At 40.4% G+C, this 23,148-nt stretch overlaps 1 protein-coding gene across 2 annotated transcripts in view; it reads right to left on the bottom strand.

Annotated features, from left to right (window-relative positions):
• The window catches only part of WWC2 (WW and C2 domain containing 2), a 108,195-nt gene that overhangs the window by 52,897 nt on the left and 32,150 nt on the right, over window positions 1-23,148 (bottom strand). For both annotated transcript variants that reach the window (XM_061992380.1, XM_061992381.1), the window contains 2 exons: window positions 13,418-13,527; window positions 61-264 (listed from right to left, as the gene is read on the bottom strand). In XM_061992380.1, the coding sequence (XP_061848364.1) occupies window positions 61-264; window positions 13,418-13,527 (314 nt within the window). The remainder of the gene's footprint in view (window positions 1-60; window positions 265-13,417; window positions 13,528-23,148) is intronic.

Here is a 23,148-nt window from a genome sequence, read left to right as displayed (position 1 = left end):
ACAGGAACCCCTGCAAGGCACAGATCAAAGCAGTTACATTGTGTTCTCCACTGTACTTACAGCTTGTACGAGAGCTTGATTTTTCTTTGTAGGCATCATTCAACCGAACATACTCATCCAGTGCAAGTGCTAGCCTCTGTTCTTTCACCTGGTACAGTTCTTTCTGAGTACTGAGAGCATCCTGGGCTATCATAAGATAATCTTTTAACATTCTTTCTTGTTCTTGCCTCCATTGTTTCCTGGGATCTTCGATTTGTGTTGTTTCTTTATAGGAGAAAAAAGAAAGCATTTAAAGAGAGATCTCTGCTGAAATCTGTTGACAACTCAATTGTATCCTTGCCTGTAAACCACAGTTAGGGAAGTCTAAACCATAGCTTGAGTTTGGTTACTAAACAAATGCTCAATGTTTTTAAAGTGGTTTTTTTTGCAATAATATTGTGTGTAAGAAATAGTATTTAAACTGCAAAATTAGGAATTAGGGTACAGCAGGTAAATGCTTGTGTAGATCATTCCTGCATCTTCAACCTTGAATAAATAACATCCTAAAATTCAAGAAAAAAACCCTCATATTTCTTGCATCAGAGTATTTGGAAATGATTGTATCAATAAAGTCTTTCAATGACATCTTAAATTGAACGCATTTCTGAAAAATGAAATGTAATCTTAGCTATTACTCTTTTTCCAACCCCCCTCCTCCCCACTTCATTAGTTTTTACAGCCATATGTTATTCATGTTTTATAGTGGTTATCTCTCTCCTTTCTCTCTATGAAAACAGTTTTATCTTTTCCCCTGTAACTGAACTAACAGATCATTAACTCCCCAGATGATCTCCCCTAACTCTATGCCTATCCCCACTAGGCATCTGATCCAAAATACAACTTTCTTTTACAGTCAATAGACAAGAAACGGTTGCCCTCAGAGGGTACTTCACTCCATCAAAGACAGGTGCCCAAGATACACAGGACTGAACTGTATTTTTTAAGAACTGTCTACTTCTTTCCACTGACTGACTACCCAGGTAATATAAATGAGTAGGCTGGAACAGGCACTTAATTCACGAAGGGCTTCAGGTCAACCATTCTAACTCCAGCAGCCACATAGAAGACAGACTTGCATAAAATGTACAGACAAGAGGATCAGACGTACCATAGTGATATATATTAAGAAAGTTTGTAATGAGAATTATCTAATTAGAGGTTTCAAGATATTTTAAAAATACCTTTGCATGTAAACATACAAAGAGAAGGAGTTAAGACTGAATGTTTAATCTTATCGTTAATATTTCCTGACTTGGTTCAGCACTTTTTGAAGGTGCACAATGAATATTCTTCCTTTAAAGCCATACTAAGTACAAAAAATGTTCTTCTGAGACATAGCCATGAAAAGTTTGAAATCAAATTGCAACTGTGCAACACACTGCATTTTCTAAGTTTCATAATATGAATCAACATAGACCCACAGAGATAAAAAGTAACACTCAGTACCAAAGTATTTAAGTGCAAAGTATTTACTTCAGACTTTTTCTGAAAACAGGAGTAGGGAAGTTTATTATCTGGGTTAGATTTCTGCCACTTTAGTTCTCTGAATTGCCTTACTATGACAACTAAGGAGGGGGAGGGCTGAAGAAATGGGAACAGGGGTCTGAACACAGAGCAGTGAGGGGAAGAATTGCAACAGAACCAATCTGAACCGTTCCTGAAGTGCAGTTTTGGAGAGAAGGTATCCTTTCCGCTCCATATATAAACACAGATTTTGTAACAGCAAGAGCTTATAAGGACAGGTTCTGCTTAGCAACAATTTCCCAAACTGACTAGTTTTTCAAAAGCCTTTTTTTTTGGTGTTAATATCACATAAGGAAGAAGGAATGCAAAAAAAAGAGAAGCAGCCTCCCATAAAACTAGCCTTGTAGAATCCTAAATTTACAATGGAACTACTGATGCACCTAAAAGCAGACAAATAAATACAAATATACCATCCCCCCAACCATTTCCAAACATGACATGCTTTTGTTTCTACTTAGGAAAGGTATTTCTTAGATGTGCACAACAAATGCTTAGAGAGTATAAATCACGTAAACCCAAGTGTGGTGCATAAAAGATTAAAGCAGAGAAGCTTTATACACAGTTGTTTTTCCAATAACCCCAACAGGAACACTCTCTCCAAAACTCTAACTGTAGCTGCAGACACACACACACATATATCCACATTTATAGCCACCTGCTCTTTTCCGCAAAGGTATCAGGCACACAAAGAAGCAAATCGATACCTTTTCTCTCTTAAATGGTCAACACATGTCCCTATCTGTGGCCACTTATTGCTGTTGTGCTTTAACACACCTCCACATTCACAGTTATTTACTCAAGATAAGAAGTGCTGGTTTCCAGAGCTCTCCTTTTTTGTGAAGCAGGATGAAGAGCATGAAGCAAGATTCTCATGGGTCAATGATCAAATAGGATAAATGCAGTTATGTTCCGTTTTTTAGAAGAATGTAATGATGTGATTGTGTTTTAAGAGCGAAACCAGCAGCCACCAAATAATCTTACAAGATTGGAAGGTCTCATCTTCGAGCATGTTGTAGGTAATTGCCTTGTAGGTTTTAAGTGGGGATTGCTCGACATGCAGCCCAAAGACCAAATGTAGCCTGCAGAGTTCTAAAACGTGGCCTACAGATGCCCTGTCCTTGTGACTGCAAAAGAAGGACAAAGCTGATCAGCAGTAGATTATTTTCTACTGCTGACAAATACAATCAAACATTTTCTTTTTGTCTCTCCAAGTTGCATCTGCAAAACAATACTGTCATGACATGAGCTAAGGTCTTTTATATTGATACTCACAAATGAGTTAAAGGTGACCCTGCATTTTAAAAATTGCTCACTGTAACTTCAGCACACTGAGGTTTGGGTATTTGCCTCTGTTAGTACACTGACTGAGAAAATTATTCTCAGCCAATTCTATCTGCATGTATTTTATTCCAGAACAAATGCTCAGTCAGGAAAATACATAATCCCAGAAAAAGCAAAGCAGTACGGGAATGCATATCCCAGAATTGTTACTCAGCTTTTACCAAGCAGAGAAGGCTCTGGAGTATTTTTCACTTTATGCCTTCTTAAATATTTTGAAATGGAAAACTCAAAAAAAGTGTACCACTTGTTTGGCAAGTTGTTCATGTGTACATATAAACGTGCGCCTGTGTAGCAGCACCATATGCTTGTTCATCTACAATTTTCAGTTGTCTCAATTTTAATCAGTAGGTTTATCCCGCAGAGAAAAAAGACAGAAGTATGGGTAATATTTCTGGTACTGTTGTACTGCTTTTTGAAAAGTATGTTCATTTGAGCACAGGTACCTTCCAAGAGCCAGTATTATTTGGGTTTTTTTTAAAGCAGAGTCCTTTCAAAAACTAATATTTACACTTCTCATAGTAAAATCTCACAAAGATAAGAATTTTTTTTTCCTTGGACTAGAATGTTTTAAGCACCTGCTGTTAAGGTCAAACTTATATTACACAAGAATATTGTTGGGATGGTTACATGCATGTCATTGAGGGAAAAGCTTGTTGAACATTTCAAAATGAGAAGCAAAGCCCTTCATGCTTCAATGGAAGAGTGAGACTTATAACACAAAGAACATCCAAACATTTTCCTACTCTTATTATTCAACAGCTGATGTAAAATAAACTCAGGAGATCTCATTCCTTTTTCAGGGCAGATAAATATTTCCACTGGTGACTGCAACAAGATGCCTTACAACCTTGTCTCCAGTAGATATGAATCATGCAATGGATTGCTAGCTAGACAGATTAGGGAATGTTATTTCTGGTGGTCAGGTGGGGAGTAAGCACTGGTTATGAACGCTAGACAGAGCTGCAGGTTTGTACCTGTTCTAGAAAATGCTAACTGGACTTCAGTTATCAGCAGTGGAGAACGAACAACCCATCCCCCTGGGTATGACCTCTCCAATACTTTCTGCATTATCAGAAAAATAAATTCAAGAGTTCAGGGGTTTTTTTTGTAGAGGAAATGACAGAAGAGATATACTAGCCATTGTTTTCCGTGTCACAAACTTAGATACAAACTAAAGGAATCTCCTTAAAATTGATCTTTAAATAACTAAGAGTTCTACATCAGGCTGTAAACAAGAGTCCTCCTTAGATTTTAAAAGGTCTTTATATATCAACTTCCTTTGTCCAATCCCAATGCAAAATAACCATCCACTGTAACAGAATATCCAGTTTAAACATTCCTAATATGACTTGGGTTTAGTGTCATTTGGCAAAGCCACATGCAAATCAAAATGACTCAATTCTATTAAGTGATCTTGGTTAAAACAAATTAACTTTAAACAAATTACTGCAAGTACGTAGTTAATAAATTCATTAAAATTATAAAGAAGTAATTTATTTCCTCCTGTTTTTAAAGATCTGAGTGACTGCCCACCCTGAGTGGGACTTTTGTGAGACAGAAAACACTTGTGGTCTCGGCCAGCAGAATAGCATGAGTGGCAGGATGGCAATGCTCCACCCAGGGACATTCCTGTGCACTGAAATGATCACAGCCCTGTAACACAGAAGAGGAAGCTGCACTGGCTTTAATCATACTGCTATTCATGCAGTGCACTCTTCCTGGCTTGCCACCAGCCAGGTTTGATGCACTTAAACTCAGCAAAGAATTTGGCTCAAACAATAATTCAAAACCAAAATGCCATGCCTGACTTTATGCCTTGAAAATTTTGTTTATTCCTCTGGCTAGAATTTGCTTCTTGGCCTGCCATGTTAGGAATGCTATGTGTAATTATACATATGATATATATTACACACAGGTACAGGTGATAGCCAGGCATGCTATATTTTTTAAATGAGATTTTTTTATCTTATGTTCCTGTCTGCTATCAAGAAGCTCTGCCAAATTTTTACAGTCTACTTGAACAGAAGGAAACTATTACCTTATCAGCAGTAGATCTTATTTCCCTAAAATACATGAAATTAAAATCCCACTAGAAAATCCCACAGGGAAGGGAATGGCTCCCTGATGTCCTACGGCTAGACATGAGAGAATTAGACATTTTACTACAAGATTAACAATATGTGGAAACAATAGTCTTCCAACATCTCCTCTCGCCAAAAAACAAATAATAGCATCAATTGGCTCTAGAATGACCCACATGTAAGCTGTCTTCAGTCAGACACGTTGCATTTAGGCAACACAATTACAGAAGTAGTACTCTCAAGGGGTCTCACTAAAAAAAGTGCCAGAGATGCTAGATTGCTACTTGATAAGGACACATACATAGCAAGAGGAGACAAAATCACGACATTATACTATTCACCCTGAAGACAGAACTCTCATCTGTTTAAACATATGCCCTTACATTATTTCAGTTTGTAAATGTAGCAGAATTACCATCTCAGAAGACAGGTGTATTCCAAGCAAAACTAGTTGAACCTAGCTAGAAACAAGGACCAAAAACCTAAGATTTGTAACACGAAGAGCAGAGGGAATTGCATGCAACAGCTACAGCTGCTGTAAATAGCTCTCCTTTTTGACAGCAATGGTTTCTACTGTGTCACTTCAACCCACACTCTCCAAATATTACATGTTCATATGTTCTCTTTCGCAGTCTCTGCTGCTTTCTCAACACAGAAAAACCAGAAGTCTATTCAATGGAGTAAACCCACCCAAACTCACACTGGCTCCAAAAAGTAACATGAAAGCAAATACATCACATTCTGGTAGGTTAAGTGAACTGTGCAATGTTACCAAAGGTCCAAAGCGCCAGCATAAAAGATGAAAAAGAGCCCAACCGGGGAAGGAACTAGATATCTTTATTTTGGTGGCACCAAGCCTACTTATGGATTGAGTAATCCATTAGAATCTTAAGTATGGATCTACTCATCGATACTATGCACATTCTCCCTCAGATACTAACTTACAGGAAAGTTCCCAGACCTGGAGACCAGAACTACAAGACAAGGCAAGAGGTGGCAAAACTGCAGGGGCTGAACCCTGAAAAGAGGGTAGTTCTGACTGATGCAGTAGTGTGCTGGACACAGTTGTTTGTGCTCTGAACTGCATCATGCCACAACTTTGTGTCAGGGTGACAATTTCTGTGCCTGAAATAGCAAGGCAAAGAATTACACCTGATGCCTCTAGTTATCTCCCATAATAATTGCAGGACTACTACCTCCAACCAAATGGAACTCCACCCTCAAGGGAGTAACACAGGCCTTAAAACCCTAAACCAAATAGCTGACTACATCCAAGATCCCTCATCACTGATGCTGCTCCTGAACCCCAGTGGCTGAAGAATGTGTGCAAGCTAAATCCAGATTGGTTTTTTAACAGCTCCCAGTGGTTTTGCTGTGGTAGGATCACCTTCTGCATCACAGAGGTAGTTTGAAAAGGAAGAGGTACCTATAAAGCAGCCTACCACATGCTGAAGGCAAACCCGTTAAAAAAGGCTGCAAGGAAACCAAACTGGGGCTAGTTGCAGCAAGGAAAGAATCACAGTTTCAATGGTATCTGGCACAAAAATGTCACAAGACAGCACACACAAAACCAACAACCACCCTTTGACAGATAACACCAGAAGAGGAAAACCGGTATCTGATCTCAATCATCACAGGATAACACAAGTTAGCTTAGTGGTAAGTGGTGAAAACAATTTTATCAACACCACTATGTAATCACAATAGGTATGTTTATTCTACAAGTATATCCCCCCCCCCATTTCTTGATAAACAAATTGTCTTTCCAGTACTCCAGTACTTTTGCTGCAATCAGACAAAAATACACTTAGAAAAAAAGAGCGCAAATATTACTTCATTGTACTTCAAGCAGCATAACAAATATTGCAGGTAACTGAGATGCAAGTCTCAGTGAACATCAAAAGAGCAAATGAAGTACCACCAGTTTCAGAGAGAATAACCAAGTGTTACAAGACTGGCTTAAAGAAAGTCTTTTATTGCTTACTTACCAGTGGCTTTCTGAATGCACTTTTAAAAAAATTCTATTTCCCCCCTGCTTTTAAAAGTACTTACAGTTCAAACTCAAATAAGAAGAAAAACAATTTTTTTATCCAAAAATTTGACAAAGAATTCACAAACAAATATTACATCACTTCACACTAATGTATTTGTTCAATAGGTAAACAAAAGCTAAAGAACAGCATGTTACAGAAAAAGCAGTTTTGGTAAGACTGTGAATTCCAAAAAGATGACATATACAGTGTCTCAAAAATGATCTAATATACTCAAAGAAAATCACATTTTATCACATAATAAGATGGAATGTGGGTTCTAAAGAGAGACATAGAGGAAAATTACATTTTTCAGAGCATCCTTGGAACTGAGTTCTCTACAGTTTGTTACCTTCCACAGAATTTGCACACAAAAAAATGTTTCCTCTCTTCCAGATATCTTCTTAGCTTTTCTGTAAACTAAATCTGTCCTTGAATTTGAGTAATGAGAGAAAACTGGAACATTTTCCAGCTACACTGTGCTAGTATGAGCAAATTTCCAAGTAATATTTATTCAGGTATTTTTACAAAGAAATATTGAACATGTTATCTTTATGACACATTAGTTTTCTCTAGATGTTGGGTAGAATATGATTATACATCTCAGAGTGAAATGCAGAAGCAACTCTGAGAATTTTGCTCTACATTATCCAGTAAATAGGTAATGTACTACTGCTATGACTATCAAAAGTAAGACATAAGAAAAACATGCAAGTATGATGTTCACATAAAAGTCAGCAGCTAAAATAATCTTTAATCCAGAGCCTTCATTGCTGGTGCCCTCCTTCTGTAGCCACTATGCTAGATTAATCTCTTCCTACAGCCAGGGCACAGAGAAGATACTTACCTGTAAGTAAGATTCGAAACAAGATATACTGCACTTGCGCTTTCACTATGTGTATTAACTGACAGTAAAGAGTCTTCACAGTTGTTTCCTAAATGCCTGTATGTCACCACTTGCTTAGAAGACAGTGATGGGAACAAACAGTGCACATTTATGATCATGATATACTATTCAACTCCCTAAAGATAATGGTAATTGCAGAGTAACGGTGTGATTTTCAGATTTCTTCTTTGCCTGAAAATACAGTCTGTCATACTTTCATAGATGCAGATGTACTACAGCCTCAGGCCGAAGCAGAGAAAGCTCAGTCTATCCACAAAACCCCCTGCATTAGATAAATCAGTATCATAGGTGCAAACTGGCAAGAAAGCCTTTAAGATTACAAGAAGAAACAGAATGGCTGTAGTTAAAACACTGCATTGTGCCAAATAGTATAGATAAATAGCTGGGCTTTGGCATTGTAAGAAGGAAAGACACCAAGTGGAGAAATAGGGACCTCCAATGAATTCTGTTCTCAAGCTATTGTGTCTATTCTCAAGACATAAATCCCTCTACCTCTGTTTCCTGACGTTTTAGCATCACTCCGACTCAATTTTTCTTTGCAGATGAAATAGTGGTAGGCATCTGTCTCTGGGAAAGGTGTATTCATGATTCTGAAGTTGAAAATAAAAACTAAGCAGGGAGGAGCTGCAGAAGCTGATAAGGTAGATGTTCAACTCCATTTTAAAGCAAAGTGCTGGGGGTGGAGGGCAGAGAGAAAAATAGTCATACAGAATATGAAATCCAGGGTGGCAATAAGAAAGTAATGTTATGGTCTGAAATACTACTGGGCTATTCCTTCCCAGCCTTATGTTTTAAGTCCTGTCATTCGGTGTCTTTCCACTTTCCCTGCCACTAAACGTTAAAACACATACTCTGCATTTAGCACAAGTTAAGTAGATCAATGTGTTGCAGACAACAACCACTTGCCTGGTTATTCCTGATCTTGCAAATAAGAACTGGAAGTAAAGAAGATAAGTTATCTAGGAATATGTAGGGTGATGAAGGCAAGGCAGAACTTGTCCCAGCCCAGGACTTGCTCAGACTATTCATGTTAAGCCAGAAGTAGAAGTTTCCTGTTACTTCCATAGCTGTTCATCTACACACATTCCATGAAATTATCTGGACCAGAAAATCTGAGCAGCTGAGAAAAGGAAGAAGAGGCAGAGAACAACCACTCACACCCCCATGTTTATTACATATCCTCAAGCTGACACAGTGTCGGGACAGGAGTCAGAGCAAGTAATGACTGCTGCTTCAGCTGCCACCACCAGCCAAGAAGTGCACCTGGAAATCATAACCAAAGTGAGTCAAAGTTGATTCCCAGTAAGCCTGCACAGGGTGCTGAACAAAGCAAATTTTAAGGGTATCACTTCTACATACCTTTAACCAGTGCTACCATGAAAAGCAGCTGTCCCATCTCTTCCACCTGACTGTTCATTCATATCCCCAGGTCACCTTCCCTCTCTGGCTAGCATAAATAAGGGTGTGGAAAGGAGATCAAATAGTATTTTTTTTTCAAGTTGAATCAGCTCCCTGATCTGGCCATGCAAATGTTCATGCCAGTATAATTAAAAACATTGCAGGGACAGAACAAAAGGCCAGAAGTAGCAACAGAATGGGGCTAACTCTTATATCAGCTTAAAAGTGTTTGCAGATCCAAGTTCTGAGAGCATAAATATTTGCATCGCAGCCACTTAATGCCTGATGTTGAAAATCTGCAGAAGAATTGGAAAAATTTTAAGTGACGACTTTGCCTGTAGATACATGAAATAGAGTAATACGTTTGTGTTATTTTTGGTATTGTCTTCAGTGCCTGTGTTATTTAGCAAAATTAGCAAATGTTAGCAAATTAGCTGAAGCAGATGAACACACAAGTAAGTATATGCAGTAACAATTATACGTGTGATCAGCACAAGCTATAAAATCTTTGGACTCTCCCAAACCACAGTAAGAAGGATCCCGCACAGAAGAAACTTCTCGGTCCTTGACCACCAAATAATACTTCTTCGGTGATCCCTCTAACAAAGAGTGCTGCTGAACCCCAAGGTAAGCATTTAGATTCTCATGGTATTAGCTACCCACATCATATGCATGTTCTGCCTTGCCAGATGGCTTGTAATCTGGTCTCCCTTGAAGCTGAAAGCATCACATTAAAACTCCTAATTGGGCTAATATAGTCATAAGTAATGACCTCAGTCAGTGTTTCTCAAAGTGGATTACATCATCCAAAAGGATCATAAGAAACCTCTAAGGCAATCAGCAAGAGCTAGAGAAAAATCAAACTGTATTTGAAAAAATCTCATTACACAGAATCACGGAATGGTTGGGTTTGGAAGGACCTCTAGAGATCATCTCGTCAAATCCTCTCCTAAAGCAGGTTCACCTCAATCAGGTTGCACAGGAACATGTCCAGGTGGATTTTGAAAATCTCCAGAGAAGGAGACTCCACACCTTCCCTGGGCAGTCTGTGCCAGTGCTCCCTCACCCTCATAGGAAAGAAATTTCTCATATTCAAGTAGAACTTCCTGTGTTCCAGCTTGTGCCCATTACCCTTTGTCCTGTCACTGGACACCACAAAAAAAAAAAACCAAAACACCTAAAGAGAGTGTTGAGAGGATGAGGCAAGTCTCTTTTTATTAAGTGTTGATAAGATCTCCCCTCGGTTTTCTCTTCTCCAGGCTAAATAGCCTCAGGTCTCACAGTCTTTCCTCATAAGAGTGATGTTCCAGTCCCCTGATCATCTTGATAGCCCTCTGCTGGATTCTCCCCAGAACTTCTCTATCAGTGTTGAACATTCCCGAACAGTTTGCTGAAATAAATCCAGCCAGAAGACAGTGAACATATAACATTTTCAGTCACCTCTCCCTAACACATGGAAACAGATTTCTTCTTGGACAGTGTCTTACTGTCCATGCTGTATCTATTGACTTTGTGCAGTTGTCACTGCTAACCTAAGGTGCTATCCCTCAAGCTGCCACTTACAAGACCTGAAATTCCACTTTATCCAATTTGTTTTCCAGTCATCTATCCATTTGGTCCTCCCAACAGTGGGTACAGTTTTTCCCTTTCATTGGGCTTCTTTGTTCAGTAAGAGGGGGAATTAACAAAATTATAATCAATAGGGGTGAAAGAATAAAGGAGTCTTCCTTGTTCTAACATAGCCACTGTCCTGATAAAGAATTTTCACAGTTCCAATTAAAAAAAAGCATCTGAATTATTACACTGCTAAGAAAACAGTAAGCAGGCGCAAAAACTGCTTTCTAAAACGGCTTTTTCCTCTAATGATTCAATAGAGATTTCAGTAGCATCAAAACAACACATGTACCCCAGTCAGATGAAGTTATAAGCTCCACATTTGGCATATCAGACAAATGACCTACTTATGAGACTCTTAGCCAGTTTACCCTCCAGCAACTCAAGAGTATTCTTACCAAAGCACTGCATGAGATACAGTGTACAAAACTAAAATATACCACTTCACAAAATAAGAAGTTTCACAGAAATGGTTAAAGCAACATATATATTAATATAAGAGGAACCAAATGCACTAGTGAACAGTGAATTGAAACCACTAAGTATACCAAATTACACCATTTCATCACTCATCATACACATTAACATAATAAAAAGAAAGCTAACAGATCATGCTTTTTTTGTCTCAGCCACAAGAAGACACGTGTACACATGGATATACACAACTCTTCTCTGTTAAGTGGAAGCATTGGTGTTTGCAATATATTAACAATTTTCAAGAGGATTCCAATACACTGCTGTCCAAGCAAGTCTCAACACTTGACATGTGTAAAGCAGAACTTCAACCCACAAACCACTCATACTATTCAGAAATTCACCTTCAATGCACAGAAATAGCACTTAAAACTCAAGACTACAAGACTGAGATTTTTAGAACTGACTGAAACTTTTGAGCATACATCAATGCATGATTATCAGAGCAGCAATTTCACAGCACTTTCAAAACACCCAGAAGTGCAGAGTGCCTCTCAAAATTTTATAGCTTTATGTTTAATAGTTTTGGCCAAAGCAAAAGCTAAAGACAAGTTTCCCCTGATAAGAGAATTTAGATTCAGAAGAAATCCTTTACTTTCTTCATCTTTTGAATTCTTTTATTTTCCTGTTTTTTAAAGTGCAGGAACATTTAACACTACATGTAACATCACATGTAACTCTAATTGTTATACCAATAAAGCAGGACTATAAAAGCCCAAATAAGGTTACAGGGTGGGATTCAGTTCAAGATTAGGTGTCTATCTGCAGGTATTCAATAAGCACAGTAGATAGCTAATGTCCCATTCCAGTTAGCAGAGTTCCAGTCCAATCCAACCAAAGGAGCTTAAATCAGCTTATCTTCAAAGCAGACACCCAACTAGTCAGCTCCATCACACTCTACATTACATTGACTGTATTGACTAGATAGCTATTGACTACAAAAGCACTTGGATATCTCAGGGTTGATTCACATGCCCATACATTTGAGATGGCATGGGTATTGACCCTTGTCTCCAGCTTGTGTTCCAGAAGGTTTCTTACTGTCCATGCTGTATCTACTGACTTTGTGCAGTTGTCACTGCTAACCTAAAGCATCTGAAATGGGCATAGACATCTTACTATATTTTAAGTAAGTACACAGAACTGCTAGCACAGATGGCAGGCAACATTTAAGTACTGATCTCAAATAGAATCTCTTTTATTATGTCATTAAAGACAATTTCTGAAAATTTAGAAAAAGGTATCAGTTAATAAGATAGAAACACTTTTCATTTTGATAAGTCTAACAAGCATTATATTTCAAATTTTGCTATCATTTTGTATGGCTTAGACATCATTTCTATACAATTAAAATATATCTAGAAACAGATGTAGTCATTTTGTACTAGCAGATTTTCTTGTAAGCCTTTTAAAGCCAATAATGTTATATTGGAGGAAATTTTCCCCAGCGTTTTGATTCCACATTCCCTTTCCAATTACTACCAAACATAGCATTATTTATAGCCTGAAATGTATTCTACAACATTCTTAGAACTGTACTTGCCAGACTTCAGTTACAAGTTAGAAATATCCCCCCCACTCCATACTACCTTTTCCACAATAATTCCTTTCAGAAGTCAGACTGAAGCCCGTTTTTGTTACTCATATCAGACTATCAGTGTGCATTGCTGAATATTTAACAGCTACTAAACATCTTACATTTTACACATACCAAAAGATAGAAACCATCTTTATTTAGTACACATTACATGTGCTTCTTCTGTAGAAAAAGATGAAGAGACATATGAATTATTTTGAGCCAGCTGTAACACGTCTGTAGCCACCCCCAGCAAATCCATGTATGCAGATGGGATAATTTGTCTACTGAAAATCAGAAACTGCTACTTAAACTACACTTCTCTTAATAGAAATCTTTCTTTACTTCCAGTCTTGCTTTAGAAGGTCTCAGTAAAGTCTAATCAAGATGAGCCTTCCTGTAGAATCAATATGGCAAATTGAAAAATACTTACGGTTGATGTGATCAATATAGTACACACCAATCTGAGGATCATAGGTGGCTTCCCATCCCCATGGCAGTTCGTCCCCAACACAATCCGCAAATGACAAGGGCTTTGTTAATCTAAAATCAAAGACACAAATTAATGGTATAGCTTTTCTCTTTTCCATACATAGGAATTAATATTAATAACAGGCATATCACGACAGAAGCTAAAGAAAGCAGGGAGAAAGCAGAGCATGTTGGTTTTTCCCCCTTAAAGTTTAGGCTCTTGACTGTTTTTCCACTGTTCCATCATTCTGAATTCACTAATTCCAAGAACATAATATGAGTTATAGTAAACATTTTTTGGTACAAGCACTCAAGTGAGAAATTCACTGCAACATCTTTCACATGTGACAAGTTTAAAATAAAACGATAACCAATACCTTGTAAAAAAAAAACCTCCAAAAAACATTTACATTCATATTTGTCCTCAGAAGAACCGCACTCTTTAACCTTTAGTCTGTGATAAAAGCACAAGATTTCAAGGTCATCTCCTCTAATGACCACAGACAGGAAACTCAGAAAAGAGAGTACAACCACCTAAGATCCAGTTAGCAGCACTTACCAATTGACATACTTGAATATAATAAACAGCAGTGTGCATAAAGTAGACATTTTATAAGTCATATTTAATGGACCTCAGAAGATCACAAGGTGCTTTTTAAGGAAGATAAACAAAGTTTTTCATTTTCATAATGGAGCACCTACCTGTTACAAGAAACAGATTGACAACAATAAAACACTGCCTGTTGATAAACCCACAGATAAATACCTTGTTTGATATACTGATATACCTAATGGGAAGAACAAGAGATTTAAGGTTTCATTATCACCAAGTGTCAATAAGATTAGTACATGTCTGGAGTTTAAAAATAATGCCTCAGAGTAAGATTATCACAAGTAGTTTGCGGGACACACTAGCATCACCTCCTTTGTTCACCGCTGCTTAATATCTATCACCTAAAAGCAGACAGTCTAATTCACAGTGCTTTTCTGTGTTTTGGTAGTTTTTCTTCAATTAGTTTCTAAACAACAACAACTAAAAGGTTTATTGGCAATTTGTGAGGAATGCAAGAGAAAAGAATAGTATATTTTACTTTCTACAAAATGAATTGACTCTTTTTGTGTAGAAAACACTAAACAGAAAATACTTTACAAAACTATTGAATTAAATTATTTATGCAGCTGAGAAAATATAAATTTGAGCACATTTGATTTAGCAATAACTGTTCCACCAATATTTAATTATTACTATTGACAGATCTGATCTAGCAGTTCTTTAAATTGGGCAACACTTTATTCCTCCAAAGTAAGGTTGCAGGAATTACAAAGAACCAAGCTCTTGGGATCCACAACCTTTTGAATTGTGATTTTTCTTTTTTTAAAATAAAATTGTAAATATTCCACCTCCTCATATTTCTCCAAAGTTTACAACATAATCCTATGAAGGTTACTAATGCTTAATTTGAGGTCCTATACACATTCACGTGCATAAGGCATATTCACTCATTTACTGCCGCTTACAAACTGTTACACAAAACCCCTAAACGCACTGGTAAGTATTACAAAAGTCAGGTGAGATTACCAGTGTGGAATTCCATCCGGATCACTAGGATATAAATTATGGATTATAAACAGCATAAGCAAGCTATAAGAGAAGTTCTGCCTACTGTGAGAGATTCTTCATGAGAGTAGCTAGCCACAGACACTTTCTAAATGGAGTGAGGTGGTGTAGCTTCTGAAGTACTTGTTCTTCTTCTCAACCTTGACGCACTGTGTGCTGCCTCATAGAGATACTTTGTAAAGGAAATCTTAAAAGGACGTGATCCATCCCCATTATAATGCTGGAGAGGACATCCCACTGAAGCTGACTGGGATAAACTCCTCAGTGATCTCCAGGGACAGACCATGTCTGTAGTAAGCCAGGCCTACTTGTTGCATCCTCTCCCACTGCTGACACGTTTTAAAATCCAGACACAGCACAGCTCTGGGTGAGGCCGCTCTGAGAAGCAGCTCTCCAGAAACCTCAGTTCAGACCTATCTCTCTAGTTCTCACCCTCTTCCAGGATCCTCCCAGGGCAGCAGAGGTCAAGGTGGCATCTATCCAGCTCAGTAGGTTTACAGCCAGCTCACAAGGCTGCAGCTGCCTAGCACTGCCGTATCAAACACACCTGCCCAAATGCTACCTACTCATAATTATTATAACAGCATTACTTCAAAGATCATTGTTTTGTTTGAAAATAGTCATTACTAGACAGAAAGAGACCTGTCTTAGGAAAGCGGGAGAAGCCTTTCAAAGCCAGTTTAATGCACACTATCAAGGCTTCGGTCAGGCAGCCCACAGCAGACTGAACCCAGGGTACGCATGTCAGAGAGTTCCCAGGCCACTGCTGCTCAGAACAGACATCAATCATGTAAAAGCAACAGCCCTTTGGTGAGTTTGGTTAGTCACGTGAACCTGTGTAAACTACAAGGGCATATCGTGCTGTAAAGTAAATCCTGCCTCAGATCAGTTTACAAATGTGGATTTTCATATCTTAAACTGAATAAAAATGTCAGCGTCACCATGTTGCCTAAACAAGGTCAGATGATCTCTAATAAATTCATTTATAACTTTACATAAGCATTCAGTAATTTCATCACAGACAGACGTCACAGTTAGCAACAATTAAAAGACGTGATTTTTATACTACCTCTATAGGAAGGATATAAGCTCAACACCATTCTGGCTTTTCATCTGCACCCAACATCAATTTTACTTTTAATCAAATACCAACATCTTACTATCACAGTACATTCTGTAGGTTAGACCACAGACCACTCTGGCCATGCGGATGTTCCATCCAGGTGTTATCACCTGTCAGAAATCAGACACCGTGAGAATGAAGAGCAGTCACTTTCCCATCCCAGATGCTCCATAAATTAAAGCAACACTTAAAAACCATGGAAAAGTACTTGGGTGACCTACTCTGGACCTTAAATAAAAGAAGAGGGAGACAGAAGCCCCAGGATACAAGCAGGACTGGACAAATTAATCTATGAATCCTGCTCTGCTCAATCACGCTTGGAGACATTGCAGTCTTAAAGTCTGAATTATGTCAGGGGAACTGCTCCAGAGCAGATTCTTAAAACAAGAAAAGGTTTGTACGTAACAATATCACAATTACTTAAGAGAATCATGTCCCCACAACTCTCTTTTTTGTTCCATAGTCTTTTAATAGCACAAGATTTTTGCGCCAACACAGATTTTTACAACTGATTGGTGATCGGCATTCAGCACAAGGTGATATCTGATTGCTTAGGGTCCTCAGGACTGTCTCAACATACACAGTATTTACTTTCTAAATCCTTATGGCAAATGGATGAGATTAACACGACAGGAAGATAAGTAAAAATGCAAGAGAAAATTCACAAGACAAAAGTTGGAAGCAAAGAGTTAAGAGATACAACTTGAAAGGAACAAATACCTAGAAGCAAGGACCAAAGGAATCTAGTCTGTGTGAAGATCATTTTCTGTGACACAGTAACCTATGATAGATGAACTGCCATTACATTTATTAACCAGGACCCAAGAAAAATGAGGTTTATTGCACCGGAACAGAGGATTAAGTACTGCATCTCAGGATGCTGGTATTCTGAGGTAGTTTACAATACTTTTTCAGTTTATAGTCATAAATTTACATGTTCTTAAAAGAATGCCAATACTCTATAAATGATAACTTAAAGTCCACAGTCAGTATTCTATAAAATTTAATTAGTTAAAAACAGGTGTTGTTTTAAGAAAATGCACTATTCTAACCTATGGACACTTTTAAAAACAAAACCAAACCCGAACTTACAGAACTCCTTCTAAGTTGTTGTAGTGTAACCCCTGCCAGCACCTAAGCACCACACAGCTTCTCACCCACTCTTCTCCACCCACCATGGTGGGATGGAGGAGAGAAGCAGAAGAATAAAAAAAGAAAACTTGTGGGTTGATACAAAGACAGTTTAACAGGTAAAGTAAAAGCCATGCCGTTGTGGGTTTGTGTGGAGCTGCTTTTTGCTTGGTAACAGGAGGCAGGAGCTGCAGTGCTATCCCCATAAGCAGTCCTCAAAACATCCACCAGCTCTGAGTTGGACCTACCTCTAGCCTGGCCGGGCCAATCTGGCACCTCTACAATCACTATTTGAGGAGTGAAATGTGCAGAAGAGGAAGAGGTGTAAGAGTGGTACAAGATGGAGGTGACTATGCGGTCCCTGCAGTCAGAGAAGGAGGAAGGAAGGAGGAGTGCCAGACCAGACTGTGCTGCAGCCCATGGCAGGAAAGAAGCTGTGTTCCCTGCAACCCATGGAGAGCAATGGCAGGACTGAGAGCCACCAGCAGCTCCGGGTGAGCGTGCCCAGACAAGTAGGAGACTCTGAGGAGGTGGCCATGGCGCAGGCTGTGCTGGAGAGCCTGCGGGCCCCAGAGACACAGACAGGAGATGGAGAGGAGTTGCAGCCCTTGGGATGAACACACGTCAGAATGGCTCGTGCAGGGCTGCCGGGTGTGTGAAGGACCCTGTGCTGGAGCAGGGAGGACCAGCGAGGAGCCCATCTGCCTTGAGGAGGGACGCTGGAATGGGAATGACTTAAATCCTCATTCCCTGCCTGTCCCGGAGATGCTGACAGGGGAGCAGGCAAAGAGACCAGCATCAGGGCTCTGAGCCCAGGACGAGGGGAGTAGTAGGGAGATGTTCTTAAAGGACGGTTTGTGCTCTTCATCATCCTGCTGTGTTGTTTTCCATTTGTTATGTATTTGGTTGGTGATAGATTAAGTTTCCAGGCATATAAAGGACAAGAAGGTCATTAGGAGCAGTCAATATGGTTTTTCCACAGGGAAGTCACATTTGACTAACATGATAGCCTTTCATGAAAATGTAACCAGGGGGATAGATGGTGGTAGTGCAGTGGATGTGGTTTATCTTGATTTCATTAAAGCATTTGACACCATCTCCCACAGTATCCTTGCAGAAAAACTGAGAAAGTATGGACTAGATGATCAGGTAGAGAGGTGGATTGTTAACTAGTTGAAGGAAAGAAGGCAGAGTGGTGATCAATGGGGCAGGGTCTAGTTGGAGGCCTGTATCTAATCGAGTCCCTCTGGGGTTGGTGCTGGGACCAGTACTGTTCAAACTATTAATTAATGACCTTAGTGAGGGAACAGAGGGCACTGTCAGCAAGTTTGGTGATGATACTGAACTGAGGAGAGTGGGTGACAAACCAGAAGGCTGTGCTGCCATTCAACGAGAACTGGACAGGCTGGAGGGTTGGGCAGGGAGAAATCTAATGAAATTCAACAAGGGCAGCTGTAGAGTCTTGCATCTGGGAAAGAATAACCCCATGTACCAGTACAGGTTGGGGAATCAACTGTTAGAGAGTAGTGTAGGGGAAAGGAACCTGGGGGTCCTGGTGGGCAGCAGGGTGATCATAAGCCAGCAATGTGCCTCATGGCCAAGAAGGCCAATGGCATCCTGGGATGTGTTAGAAGAGCTGTGAGCAGTAAGTCGAGAGAGGTTCTCCTCTCCCTCTACTCTGCCCTTGTGAGACCCCATCTGGAGTACTGTGTCCAGTTCTGGGCACCCTAGTTCAAGAAGGACAGGGAGCTGCTGGAAACAGTTCAGCGCAGGTCCAGCAAGATGATGAAGTGACTGGAGCATCTCCCTTATGATGAAAGGCTGGGGGAGCTGGGGCTCTTTAGCTTGGAGAAGAGGAGACTGAGGAGTGATCTCATTAATGTTTACAAATGTGTAAAGGGCAGGTGTCAGGAGGATGGAGCTAGGCCCTTCTCAATGATGTCCAATGATAGGACAAGGGGCAATGGGTATAAGCTGGAACATAAGAAGTTCCAAAGAAATACAGGAAAAAATTTCTTCACTATAAGAGTGAGAGAGCACTGGAACAGCCTGCCCAGATGGGTTGTGAAGTCATTCAAGACCCATCTGGATAAGTTCCTGTGTGACCTACTGTCGTGGTTTAGGCCCATCAGGGAACAAAGGCCACGATTAGCCTCGAGTACCGAAGAGGCTGAGGATTGCTCGAGGGCAGGGAGGACTTAATTGCCGCTTAAGGTTCAGGACAAAACAGACCAGGCTACTCGGTTTTGGGGAAGAAAACAGAAAATAATTTAATGCAAAATCAACCAAAACATAACCAAAATGAAACAACCCAGAGTAATACATCAATGGAGAGTCCAACCAGCCTTTTTAAGAACACCTTCTTGCCACCCCTCCCCTCTTCCCGGGTTCAGAGCCCTGATCCCGGTGTTTTTACCTTGCCCCCCCCGAACGGTTCGGGGGGGCAGGCAGTGGGGGGTTCAGTCAGTCGGTTTCCGAGAGCTTCTGCCGTTTGTCCCTCCTCAGGACGGGTGAACTCCACACCAGTCCTCCCTGCAAGTCCGTGGGGTAACTCACAAGCATGGCAGACTTGCACGGGCTGCTCCGATGCCCACTTATTCCAAAGGCTGCAGCTCCTCTCTGCCTCTCGTGTGGGGCTGCTCTGCGGCGCGCAGGCTCTCCAACACGGCCTGGGCCATGGCCATCTCCCCACACAGTCCCCCGCCCGTCCGGGCTCACCCACACGGAGCTGTTGGTGGCTCTCAGTCTTGCCACGAATCTCCATAGGTTTCAGGGGCACAGCTTGTATTCTCGCCACGGCTTACAGAGGGGTCTCCGGTCTACTGCTTCTCCTTCCTTCCTCCTTCTCTGGCTGAAGGGTCCGCGTGGTGGCCTCCATCTTGTATCACTCTCCACCTCCCGACTCGCATTTCAAATTCCCGTCCCCTAAATAGTGATCGCAGAGGCGCCAGATTGGCCCAGCCGGGCCGGAGGTGGGTCTGAACCCAGGAGCCAGGGGAGGGTCTTCACTGCAACCCGCTCCCCCTGTTACCAAGCCAAAAGCTGCTCCTGGCTAAACCAGGACACCTACTCTAGGTGGTCCTGCTCTGGCAGGGTGGTTGGACTAGATGATCTTTTGAGGTCCTTTCCGACCCTTGAGATTCTGTGATTCTGTGAAGAAGAGCCAGGCTCTTCTCAGTGATGTCCAATGACAGGAAAAGGGGCAACGGGTACAAGCTGGAAAATAAGCGGTTCCAAAGAAATATAAGGAAAATCTGTGAGAGTGATGGAGTACTGGAATGGACTGTCTCCTTCTCTAGAGATATTCAAAACCCACCTGGATGAGTTCCTGTATGGCATGGTCCTGCTCTGGCGGGGGATTTGAACTAGATGATCTTTCAAGTTCCCTTCCAACCCTTGAGATTCTGGGATTCATCTTCTTCCAAAAATTGAGTAGTACTGTCAGTTTTTCTCAGGATCATAAGTGGCTAGTGAGCCCTCCCTGTCCTTATGGGGTTCCAAAGGTCCTTGGTACTTATAGTTGATTGTGGTCATTTGTTCCTAGATGGGCCTAAACCATGACACATGCACACCAAGCAAAGCAAACCAAGAAACACATTCACGACTTTCTATTGGCAGGCAGGTGTACGGTCATCTCCAGGAAAGCAGGGCTCTATCATGCATAGCAGTTACTTAGGAAGTCAAACACCATCACTCCAAATGTGTCCTTTCCTCCGTCTTCTCGTAGCTTTATACGCTGAACATCATGTCATATGGTCTGGGATATCCCTTGGGTGAGTTGGGGTCAGTTGTCCCGGCTGTGTCTCCTCCCAACTTCTTGTGCGACCCCAGCCCACTCACTCATCGAGTGGGGTGAGAATCAGAAAAGGCCTTGACTGCCACTGCTCATCAATAACAATAACATCCCTGCATTATCAACACTTATGTTTTCGGCATAAGTACAAAACAGAGCCTCATAGTAACTTCTATGAAGAAAATTAACACTATTCCAGTCAAAACCGGCACACAAAGCACTTATTAGGCTTTAGTTCACATATAACATTTTTATCTACTTAACCCCATATGGCTGCAGCACTCCCAGTTCAGCATATGGATATTGAAGTGCACTCCCTGGACCAAGAGAACAAGAAGCAAGTGTGTGTAACACGAGGTGACTATGCTCTTCAGAAAACCAGAAAACATTCTGTAATGCCATTATGTAAACAGCACATAATTACGTTATATTGCCAATCATTTCGCAGATGCCCTGAGAAACCTAGGAGACAAGTACAGCTTATGAATTGAGAAGCTGTATTACCCACTTCAAATCCACATCTTTCTTTACAGTTTTTTAAATATAAAGTTAGTTAAGATCTTAACATGTAGCTCCTACAATGATACATGTGGTATTAACAGTTGTTACTGCACCTAGAGCCATCCCTATAAGCCTGTATACACCTCTAAATAAGGAGGCTGATGGCTGATAAAATGGAACCATAACTACAGACTAATGGATTGTCAATGCATTATTGTCCTGTTTGGACAACCTTCTTGTTTAATTTACTCCCACAAAAATACACTGAAGAAAGATTTCTTCCTAAGGTCAGGGTCCACAAAAAATACAAAATTTACTACATATAAACTACTGAATGCTGTATTTCTGTCAAGACACAGACAGCCCACGATATTTCACACTTACTTGATCTGAGATGATCAATGTGTACATTGTTAAATAAATGCATACATATGCATGTACATAGGCACACTATTTTTAACACGTTGTTATATGCAAGAGTAATGCCACATTCTACTGCATTCCATCTCTGACACATTTTTTTCTCTGAAATCCATTCTAAACTTCACATCCATTCATTCTTATATATAATGATGTACATTACACATTATTTATTATTTCTTACAGTGCAGTAAGTAGTGCAGTACTCACTATACTTTTTCTAGGCAGAAATTTTTCTGAAAAATATACCTCTTCTCCAGAGTCTAGGAATTGAGAAAACAAAACATAAGTTACAGTTCAGATGTGCAGGAATGAGCATCTATTAAAACATAACAGAAGAAACCAGATAATGGAAGGACTACATGCACACTTCATAGAATCATAGAATAGTAGAGGTTGGAAAGGACCTTTAGAGATCATCTAGTCCAATCCCCCTGCAGAAGTAGGTTCACCTAGGTCGAACAGGAATGTGTCCAGGCAGGTCTTGAAGACCTTCAAGGAAGGAGACTACACACCCTCCCTGGGCAGCCTGTGCCACTGCTCGGTCACTCTCATGGTCAAATAGTTTTTTCTTATATTTAAATGGAACTTTTTGTGTTCCAGCTTCATCCCATTATCCCTTGTCCTGTTGCTAGCTACTATAGAAAAAAGAGATGTCCCAATCTCCCGACATCCACCATTTAGATATTTGTAAAGATTAATAAGATCTACCCTCAGTCTCCTCTTCTCTAGACTAAAACAGCCCCAGTTCCTGCAGCCTTTCCTCGTATGAAATATGTTCCAGTCCCCTGATCATCTTGGTGGCCCTGTGGTGGACTCTCTCCAGACGTTCTTTGTCCCTCTTGAGCTGAGGAGCCCAGAACTCGACACAGTACTCCAGATGAGGCCTCACCAGGACAGAGTAGAGGGGGAGAAGAATCTCCCTCGACCTGCTGGTCATACTCTTCTTGATGCATCCCGGGGTACCATTGGCCTTCTTGGCCAAGAGGACACATTGCTGGCTCATGGTTATTATCAATCAGGACTCCCAAGTCTCTCTCTGCAGAGCTGCTCTCCAGCAGGTCAACCCCCAGCCTGTACTGGTGCATGGGATTGTTCCTTCCCAGA

This window comes from Colius striatus, chromosome 3, assembly GCF_028858725.1.
Source record: "Colius striatus isolate bColStr4 chromosome 3, bColStr4.1.hap1, whole genome shotgun sequence".
In the NCBI taxonomy this organism is placed as follows: Eukaryota; Metazoa; Chordata; class Aves; order Coliiformes; family Coliidae; genus Colius; species Colius striatus.
Note: the sequence above shows the minus strand (reverse complement) of the source record. Positions and strands in the feature narration are given on the sequence as shown.